This window comes from Limulus polyphemus, unplaced genomic scaffold (genome assembly GCF_000517525.1).
Source record: "Limulus polyphemus unplaced genomic scaffold, Limulus_polyphemus-2.1.2 Scaffold144, whole genome shotgun sequence".
Taxonomy (NCBI): domain Eukaryota; kingdom Metazoa; phylum Arthropoda; class Merostomata; order Xiphosura; family Limulidae; genus Limulus; species Limulus polyphemus.
The window spans coordinates 347,556-358,822 of NW_013665754.1; the positions used below are offsets into that span (position 1 = coordinate 347,556).

Here is an 11,267-nt window from a genome sequence, read left to right on the forward strand (position 1 = left end):
TATATATATATATATATATATATATATACAATATGTCTTTCTTATAATATTTTCTATATCCAAGCGTTTCCCAGTTTTTTACATTTTCTATCCATTCTGTTTCATCTGTACTTATTTCGTCCATTTCTTGACAATTCCATATGTGTATTATCTTTTCTTGCTTTTTTTCTTTACAAATTCTACATTTTTCTCTGTTCTTCCGTAATCAATTTTTGTACATAACCGCACCTTATTCTTGCTGTAATTAAAATTGTTTTCATAACTTTTCCAGTCTTTTTTCAATATTATATTATCCTTCCAGTCCTTTTCCTTCTTTTACATTTTTATAATAATCTAAATATATAGATTTTTCAATTTTACCTCAACTTCTTTGCAAATTTCTTTCATTTTCTTCATATCATTTCTATAATTTTTCGATTTTTTTTAACTTTTCTTCTGTCATCCCACACGTTTAAAAATTTCAATTAAACGCTCTCTTCGTCTTAATTCCACACCCCAATGTTCTAACGGTAAGTCTGCGGACTTATAATGCTTAAAAATCGGGTTTTCGTGGTGTGCATAGCACAGCGTATAGATTTGCGTTTAACTACAAACAAACATTCCAGTTTCCTAGCTATTTCTTGTATTGTTTGTTATTTCTTTTACAATTACTTTCAGACAATGTTTTAGATGTCTATCTTCTTTCATCTTCAATATGTTCAAGATACGTGCATAAATTATTTTATTGTACTGATCGCCATGCCGGCTCTTCCTTTCTCTATCTACCAGATGTAATTGGATGTGTTTTTTATCTAGCCCTATGTTCATTTTTTATGTTTATATTATATTTTATATTCCTTTCTAAAACGTCAAATTTCCGCAGTGTAGTTAATAATATAATGTACTAGGTTTTCAAGTAAGTGCAATCGTCTATCCATATCTTACGTTTGGCTTCTTTAAGGTGCACTTCACGTTGCATTTACTGGTCATCGTACTTTCGTTCCAATATATATGTTTCGTTGTCGTGTTTCATTTGTTAAACCACCATCACAGATATTTATACTTTTTAACCACTTCCATCTGTTGACTTTCCATTCATTTTTCAATCTTCGCTATTTATCCTCTCTTTCTAGAAACCATAATTTTTAATTGCCCTAAATTTGAAGTTAGTTTATTTTTCACCGCATATGTTTCAACTATCCTATGCATGCTCTTTATTTCCTCTGGAAATTCTGCAGCTATTATAACGTCATCCGCATAGTTCCGACAATTTTGTTTCAACTATCCCACTCCCCCATTATTTTTCTCCTATCCATTAGGCGTTTTCTTTTAATTATATTTATAGTTTCTTTAGATATTTTTTCATTACATAACGTTCCAAATATTCATATTTTCTCCATTTTTCAAATGATTTTTCTATCCACATTATCAAAAGCAGCTTTAAAATTTTAAAAATGCATACAAATACTCTCTTTTTTTATTTGTTTTCCACCAAGACGTATAAATATAATCACTTGGGCATAGCCTTTCCGAAATTCTATTTGGCTTTCCTTTATTATTTCATTTCCTTCTAACCATTCACTAAGCCTTTTTCTTCATTATTCCAGGCATTCATTTATATGTTAATTTTGTAATGACACCTCTTTACAGTTCTTTGCCTTTGCTTCACTTTTTTACTTGTATACTGTTCATGCTTTATAAAGCTTTAATTCTCATTTCTTTTGTTAATTTCCTACATAGTTCATTCGATTCACAGTTTCGTCCTGGTCTCTTTAATTTCTTCAAAGTTTATAATTGCTTTTCAAATACCCTTTCTTTCTACCAGCTGGATAGTTTCTCATGTATTATTCCAATTGCTTTTTTAATCTTTTGCGTTTCCATTCTCTCCTCCCTACCTTCTAAAGTTTTATTAGGTTTACCCTATACTTTCTTCTGCATCTACTACTTGTCAGTTGTCGTTTCTGCTTTTCCTAAATATATTCAGTGCTATACAAATTTCTTTGTTATTTTTTTCTACTTCTTTCCACATCTGTTCTCTCTGTTTTTAGTGTAATTGTAGCAGTTTTTTGTTCTTTTAACATGCTTTTCTTTCTTTTTTTATCCTTCAATTTTTAAATTTACTTTTACTTCTCTTGTTTTCTCTATACATCCTCGATTAAACTACCATTTTTCTCTTCTTATTTAACCCTTCATTCCTATTACCATTGATCAAATCACATCAAACTTCTCCAAAACATTTCCCGGTCTTATTGTTTATCTATCAGTATTTCTTTCCATATCATTTTCCGTTCTGTTCAAAACATTTTGATTCGTCCTCTCTCCAATTTCAGGTTATCTATCCTAAGTTTTCATCTTCATATTGCTGTCGTTTTTCTTCTTTTACCTCCACTAGAATTTGAATATGAGCCGATTCCATCCTACTTTTTACTCCAGCAACTTAATCATTAATTCTGGTTGTCCTTTTTTCAACTATACAGTCCACTAACTAAATTTATCTTACTGTATCTTCCTTCCCCGTTCCTGTCCACTCTTTCGTTCAACACCATTAATCCCCAAAGTTCACAAAATTTCACATTTCCCCTTTTTTTTCAATTCTTAATTTTGGGATTTTCTCTGCCCTTTTCACTGATATGACATATATTTTTCCTCTTCCACATTATATTTTATTCTTATTCTTTTGCGATCTCTTTGCGATCAATATTCTCTTTCCTTCCTGAAAATCTTTCTCCACTTTTACTATTGTATCTTCATTTAGTTGCTGTATGATTGTTATATACTGCAAAAATGTCCCTTCTTTGTTTTGTATGCTATTATTATTCCCATAGCTTTTTCTCCGTCTTCATTTTTCATACAAAATTCTTTTAACTTCTACTTTATTACTTCCTTCTGATCTCTTTTTGAATATTCTATCTATATCCATTTAGTTTCCACTCATACTTAACACCAAGTTTCTACGCTATGCGACTCTGACTTTTTCTCTACGTATGCCTCCGTTAGAGTCGCTGCTTCCTACTTCCTAACATAGTCCCCAAATCCTTTTCTTTTAACTAATCTTGCCAAATTCCATATTAACATTTCTTTCCCTTCCTCTTTTGTTAGGTTTTCTTTCTAATTTTCGACCTTCTGAACTGTATTAATTTACTTTTTCTATATCCTATTGCTCTTACTTTCCGCTTCTTCTATTCTTTTCTTCCACAGTATTTATTTATTGTTTTTAGTTTATCCATCTTGCACACTTTCTTTCAAGCTTTTTACCTTCTTTTTCGTCACTTCTGAACTTTCTTTGTCCCATTCAAAATCTTGATCTTGGATTATCATTATTTTGGAAAACATCGGTGCCGTTGTTCACACGTCTGTGGCCAAAACAATTGAAAGATATTTGTAGATGAATACAATGCAGCTCATTAAAAATATATTACCCTTATGTGCATTAAAGGCAACTTATTTTTTTCATGATACCCCTCCTTCCCCCAGTGGCACAGCGGTATGTCTGTGGACTTAAAATACTAGAAACCGGGTTTCGATACCCGTGGTGAGTACAGCAAAGATAGCCCATTGTGTAGCTTTGTGCTTAACTACAAACAACAAGTTATATATTATGTTATCAAAATGTTATTTTTATTATCTTTAACAATATACGTAAAAAAAGCGCAAATGCTAGTTTTTCATGATGTTCTTGTTTTCTCTAAAACAAAGGTAAAACAAAAGGTTTTAAAATTCGAGAATTTCTATGACTTCAGATCATTTTTGAGGTACTATTTTGACTTAGTTTGTTTTTATTGTTATTCTTTTATGATCGGTTTCTTTACTCTTTTGGATATTTTATCGATATTATTGTCAGAGACGTCGCTAAGCGCTGGCACACGGGGCCCATGCCCTGATTCTAGTTAATAGTGCCCCGAATACCCAGTTATTGTCTCGAAAAATTAGAATAGAAAACCATGATCGATATCATACCGAAACACCGAAAATTCCTGCACCTATGGGCCCAAGCCTCGAAATTTTTAAGCACCTAGCGACGCCTCTGGTCATTATATTTATATAAGCCCCTAAGATCAAAGACAAAGAGTTCGGTTTTATTTCGTCATTCGCTGTCGTTTTGGAGACATATAGACATCCATATACTGGTATCATGTGTTTCTAAATTATTAGTGACAAAACGTTGGTGTACTTCTCCAGAAAAGCGGATAGGGTGCTTATATTTAAGATTTTTAGTCTTTTTTATTAACTTCTGTCAGTTTTTGCTACTGGGTGTACACTGCTGTAAACACATGAGCACTTACGAACGCATTACATGTTAAATGGTAAGCTGTAGAAGCAGCCGATCGGTGTTTATTTGTTTTGTAAGTGATGGCTAATTCCATTTTCATATTTAGTTTTAATAATATTACTGATCATAACATTTTAAAATAAAATGAATTTGATTACTTTTATATACATATTTAAATTAATGAAAGTTATTTTACATTGTTATCCTAAAGTACGGGTTTAAACCTAATATGTATTTATTATAATCTTGTCGAATTTCGTGAGACATTAGTAGGATTGAGGAGTACCCCAATGATTCAAAGCATACTAATCCTTATAAGTTTCATTTTTCTTGTAATACAGAATTAACTCCATTAAGTAAGTTATCTTTTAGCTCTGATTCATGTAGTTAACGTTGTATTTTTACGTGTATTATATATTCGTTTATTCAGTTTGAAGAAAACATTTTTATTTTTGTTTGTTTATTTGTAATTAAGCATAAAGCTACACAAAGGGCTATCTGTGCTCTGCCCACCACGGTTATCGAAACCCGGATTCTAGTGTTGTAAGCCCGCAGACATGCCGCTGAGCCACAGGGGGCATTTTATTTTTGGTAAATAGCATATAGTTACTAAGCTCACTTCTTTATTTTGTAATAAACAGGGTGTTATTAAGCTATGTTTTAAAGTAGTTAAGCCGCAATTATCAAGCAATATAGCAGCATATAGAGAACCAGAATAATTAGAAGTTAATTAATATTTTTCTAAAGATGAAAGACACAACAGTTGTCCATCCCTCCTCCGCAGTGAATCAACAATAAGCTTAAATAATTACAACACTAAACTCCAGGGCTCAATTCCCAGCAGCGGTAAGAGCACACATAGCCAATTGTGTAGCTTTATCCCTCCCCTGATGGCTCAGCGGTGAGTCTGAAGGATTATAACGCCAAAAATCTGGTTTCGATACTCGCTGTGGCCAGAGCACACGTAGCCCATTGTGTAGTTTTACGCTTAGCAACAAATAAAAAACAGGAGAACTACATCAATAACAAGTTGTCTGTTTTCGAATATCTTCACACTCTATGCAGGGTGGCCAAAAGTCCCTTTTTTGAAAGGATAAGTCTCGATAGATTATTTACACTTTTATTCAGTACTTTGAGCGTCTGACAACCATGAATTAACATATACATTTTTTTAATGAGTAGAGGGCATCTGACAACCATGAATTAACACATACATTTTTTTTATGAGTAGAGAAATCATGAAATAGCTCGAAAGGACTCAGAATAGCATTTGCTGCTTCCTCTGAAGTTGACAGTAGGGGAGACTACAACATCATTTCATGAGCCAGTGAGCATGTAATTTTGTACTCCTAGAACAAAGAGAGATAATTTAATGTAAATAGCAAGTGCTGTTTAAGCCGATGTTTAATATTCAAGTAGTGAAGCATTTATTTAATGGAACCAAATAGTGGGTATGAATGACAGTTGTTGAGAATTTTACGACAAACTCCTGGCCAATGAAATGCTGCTCAAAAATTTCAGTCGTCAGAGAGATACCTGCAGTAGTAATGACGTAAGTATAAATACCTATTTCACACCGTGGTTATATCCATAACTTGCATAATTAATTATTTTTAATTTTCCCTAAGAAAGGAGGTCCCAGTGCAACGATATGAAAATCTGAGTTTGTTCTGATTTTATTATTTGAAATCTGATCATCCCAACTATTTGATTAACATAAAAATGTCATGTATGAACAATATTTTGTTGGATACGGTCTTATAATACAAATGAATTTCTAATGTCTATATACACATATGTTTGCATAGATTCTTACTACAAAACAATATATTACATCAAATTACATTTATATACATATATAATGAAAAAGGGTTTGTAAAAAAAACAATAAATTTTTGATAAAAATGTGTTTGTACGAATAATCCAAAACAAGAGTAAGAGGAAGAAAAAAAAGAGTTCCCTTATTTCTCCAACATGTCACAATTTATAATGATAAGAAAATGCCTGAACTGGACTATGGTTGGTATTCTTAATGCCCAATTTATATAGATGGAACTTTAGGGGCAATGTTGCAAATTAACAAATCGCGTAAAAACCCCAGTCGATATAAAGTTGCGGAAAAACGGCATGTATCAAACTACATTTGACATTATTTGTCTTTTCGTAGGTAGACTGATGCCACCGAAAGTCAATCAATTTTGAGAAGGGCGTTTAACAGCTCTTTCCGACGGGATTAAGTATTTCCAATATATATCCCTTGTATTTAATAACATCATAAGACAAAGGAATATGAATCAACTTTGGGAACTAAGATCATTCAGAAAAAGAATTGCAATACGTCGTACCCAAGCCGTAGTAAGCAAAGGAGCGGTATATTGTAGCAGTGAGAATCCATAAGCACAAAAGTCAGTGGCAAAAAGTCTTCCATGTGCTCCAAGCAGCAGGACGCGACGTAATCAAAATGATATTTGTCTGGGAAAATGACACAAGTTATTATCCTACAAAGGAATACCAACTGTAAAATCTACATAAAGGATGGCTAGCCGTGGGAAAATGGCAGAACATGGTGATATTCGATGAATCGTATGTGTACTTTGGCAACTGCAATAAGTCCCGTGCCATTTCCTACTAGTCAGTGTGTTGAAAATGTTTTTAAAATATTATAAGACATGCCGCGAAACTTTTTCGTAAGGACTCATGATCATCGCTGGACACTATGCCAGGGACAAGATAGGGATTGAGAGTGTTAACACAAATGTCAAGGTGAGCTCTGAATACTGCTAGTCCAGTGTCTTAAACAATTTATACTCCACACAGAAATATCAGTTTTGTACGGAAGCAAGGCCAACAGGGTGTGGGTTCACTAAGATAAGGCTTCCAGTCATACTTCCAATTCAACCATCGTGTACTTCAAGCAGCTCGAGAATGAAATGGGTAGCCATGCTGCTCCATATGAAGACAATTCTATGTGAACTGTTGAAACAGGCACTGGGAAACTGTCATCTTCATACACTAGATGGATTATGGAGAGTATCAGGTAAAAGAGTGTGCTTAAGACATGCCAACATTACACCTGAACCTTTTTTTTTGGTTTGGTTGTTGCTAAGCGGAAAGCTATGTAATGAGCTATTTGTGATCTGTCTATCACGGGTATCGAAACCCGATTTTCAGCGTCGTAAGCCTGCAGACTTACTGCTGAGTCACTTGGGGGCTTACGACGGAAACTACTCTACAGGGCTATTGCCAAGATACACAATTTCAGATAAGGCATGACGTGGACTGTAACGATATGTTGAGTCTCCAAAATCGCTTTAATATAACGTATTGAACCTACTGTGTGTGTGTGTATATATATGTGTGGTTTGTGTATAACATGTTTAAGTTCTTTGTGAAATGATCAAAAATATATATTTAATTATCTAAGATATACAAATGTATTAAAAATTCATAAGGCAGTTTTAACTGTAAATCCCAACGAAACTACTTATTAATTTCTCTCATTAACCAGAAGAGTATTTGGTTGAAAACTGACAATGGATGGGAAACTTCCTACTTTATGCATATCGGTCACTAAATGTTCATTTCACTTCTCGAATAAAGGCTTGGTTTGGTCTTATATGTCATTGGTGGTAGTGTCCAGGGTCACTGATGAAGAGTGGGATTCTCCGAAACTAGTCTGGCTCACAGATATACACCCGAATGAAAGAATAGACCATTCCAAGCTTTTACTTGTTGTTAAACAAATGTTTAAACAACTCTACTTATTCAAAAAGAATACGAAATGTATTATTAAGATTATAAGCACAAGCATAAAGGCTGTTATTACAATACATACCTGATGCACCTTTAACTTATTTATAAATAGGATAACACGATAGATAATGTAATCTATAACAGAATCAAATATCAAACTAAAAAGGAACTTGCACCTCTCAGAGTGCTGTGAACAGGCTGCAAGTTTTTTTTGTGGAGACAAAATATACATTTGGGAAATGACTTTCGGTTCAGGATCATTGGATCTTACTGAATTTGCATTTGATAATGTTAAAAAAATCTGGGAAGAGAGGAGTTGGTTATGACATAGAGTAGTTACTCTTGTTTGGTCTGCCTTGTGAGATGAATGGCCTCTATTATTAAGTAATAATTGGCCTATTTGACAGTGGAAACGGAGCAATATTTATTCCAAAAACAACAGATGATTCACAAGGATTTTAGATAAATACATTGTCATTGTTACATACGTTTCCTAGAGTTCTAATGCACTATATGTTCAGAACTTTTAGCATTACTGTCAGAGGCCTTGGGGCTATAGCGGACTGAAGTGATGGTTTTATAAAAACTTTTACGTCAAGAAAAAGGGAGAGAGTCTGGAGTAATAAGGATCTGAATTTTAGACAGAGGTAATAAAATAGTCAAAAGACAGCTCCAAAAATGTTAGTATAGAAACGGCCAAATTTTCTGATGGATATTCTGAAAACAATTCCAAAATGTGCTTTTTCTACCATACCTACAGAAATATTTCGTTACATGGCCCCTACTCTTATCTGATGAAAAAAAGTCATTGAAGTTGAATATATTTACATTTAAAACTATTTGTGAACGTCAGATATAATGTTAGTTGTTGGATGAGTTTGGAAGTCTTTCTAATGAAACCCTGATATAATGTTTGTTGTCGTATGTGCTTAAAATTTCTGAAAGCCACAATATAATGTTGGTAGTTGAATAAGTTTAAAATTCCTTTTGGAAGTTAAAGTATAATGTTAGTTCTTGGATAGAATGCTGTTCGGTGACCGGAACAATACTTAATTGCAGTTCACCAATATTAGTTATGAATGAGTTAAAAGAACTAAAAAATTTACACCTTCAATAAAAACATTCACGATATGTACTAGAAAAGTAATAAAGTAAAAGTGAAAACCTTTCTTGACCAAGTAAGTTACCGAAATATATCAAATATCTCTAATTTTGTATGAAAGAGCAATTCCATTTATTCCGTATCTCAGAAGTTTCCGAGTTCAGTTGGAATCAATATCAGGTAATTATATTAAATCAGCTAAAACTAAGCCTAATACTTAATCATAAAAGATTATCAGGTTTACAATTTCAACCTAAGAAGATTTTATTAAGATTGGTCTCACTTTCAAGCACTTTCATGTGTGTGTAATTTACATAAAGATAATGTTTGATCTTGTAGGATCCTGAAGAGGACTCTATGGGCTCTGCCGATGCTTATGTTGTAGTTTACTCCATGACTGACAGAGGTACGTTTGAAATAGCTATGGATATTCTATTTGTATTAAGGGAAAGAGGCTATACAGCAACGAGAGCTGTGATCCTGGTTGGAAACAAGTCAGACCTCGTACGTTCGAGAACCGTGTCGACAAACGGTAAGTTACTGTACATTAATATATACTTAAACAGAAATCTCTATTTCATTAATAGAGAACGCCAGTCTCGAGGTCTTCTCTTTACCGTCATTAATTATTTGAATTTTTCCTTTTTATCCACATCGAATCATTGCTCTGCATATAAGTTTTACTATTTTCTAGCACCTTATAAAAAATATTAATAGGGTATCATGTTTCTGTATAAAACATTAACATGAATTCCAAGTTTAAAGACGCTTTTTTGTACGTTAAGCAAATCTGTTATCGTCTTGGAATTCATTTTCGTCTCTCTACTGTTGTTAGAATACTTCCTAATATCTGTAAATGTGGTTTGTTTTTGCCTTCATCCTTGAAGAAGAAAGGTTAACCTGCCAAAACATTAGATTTTTTTATATGTCTACGACTAAGGATATGTCATCCCAAGCATAAATAGTTACTTGTTTGATGAACATAGGGATATCGTATCCATTTTTAAAAATTGCATAAGTAAATTCTATCAGTATCATAAAGCACTAACACTAGCAAATACTACTTCGTTATATATTTTAAGAGATGTTTTCATAACCTTTGGCATTGTGTATTAAGGTATGAACTATTGTTTATTACTATGCAATAAGAAATATTTAAGCATACAACACTCTTCTCATAACTAAAGATAGTTTTGATACATCTTTGTTTTCATACTTTTTAATACATCTTTGTTGCTATACGTTAAGTGTTGTGTCGATACATATTTATTGTCATACAAAAGAATTGTTTTGATATATCTCTACATTGTTGTTCACAGAGAATTTTTACTGCAACTTTTTTCATACATTGGGAATTGTTTCAGATGCTTCAATAATGTTTGATTGCGGTTTTTTTTTTAGAGGCTAAAACGATAGCCATATCGTACGAGTGTAACTTCATGGAGACGTCAGCAGCTATCAACCATAAGACCGATGACTTACTGGTACGTATTGTTAGTCAAGTCCGTCTTAAAATCCAACAACTGAAGGATCTTAGTCGTTTCTCGCCACCTGGTAGAAGGCGGAAGTCTCGAAGCAAAAGTTCCTTGTACGGAATCGGGCGACGAGCAAAGGATCTGCTAAACAAACTGTTGGGAAAAGGAAACTACAAGTCGAAGTCATGTGATAACCTCCATATCATATAACTCACTTTCCATATATCAGTGTCAAGCTGTATGGGTTGTGTCTTGTTAATTTATAGCTATCAGTGTCAAGCTGTATGGGTTGTGTCTTGTTAATTTATAGCTATCAGTGTCAAGCTGTATGGGTTGTGTCTTGTTAATTTATAGTATCAGTGTCAAGCTGTATGGTTTGTGTCTTGTTAATTTATAGCTATCAGTGTCAAGCTGTATGGGTTGAGTCTTGTTAATTTATAACTATCAGTGTCAAGCTGTATGGGTTGTGTCTTGTTAATTTATAGCTATCAGTGTCAAGCTTTATGAGTTGTGTCTTATTAATTTATAACTATCAGTGTCAAGCTGTATGGGTTGAGGTCTTGTTAATTTATAGCTATCAGTGTCAAGCTGTATGGGTTGTGTCTTGTTAATTTATAGCTATCAGTGTCAAGCTGTATGGGTTGTGTCTTGTTAATTTATAGCTATCAGTGTCAAGCTGTATGGGTTG

At 33.3% G+C, this 11,267-nt stretch overlaps 1 protein-coding gene across 1 annotated transcript in view; it reads left to right on the forward strand.

Moving 5' to 3' along the window:
• The window catches only part of LOC106474992 (GTP-binding protein RAD-like), a 24,512-nt gene that overhangs the window by 11,090 nt on the left and 2,155 nt on the right, over positions 1–11,267 (forward strand). The window contains exons 3-4 of the mRNA XM_013935693.2: positions 9,444–9,636; positions 10,506–11,136. Coding sequence (XP_013791147.1) covers positions 9,444–9,636; positions 10,506–10,789 — 477 coding nt within the window. The 3' untranslated portion in view covers positions 10,790–11,136. The remainder of the gene's footprint in view (positions 1–9,443; positions 9,637–10,505; positions 11,137–11,267) is intronic.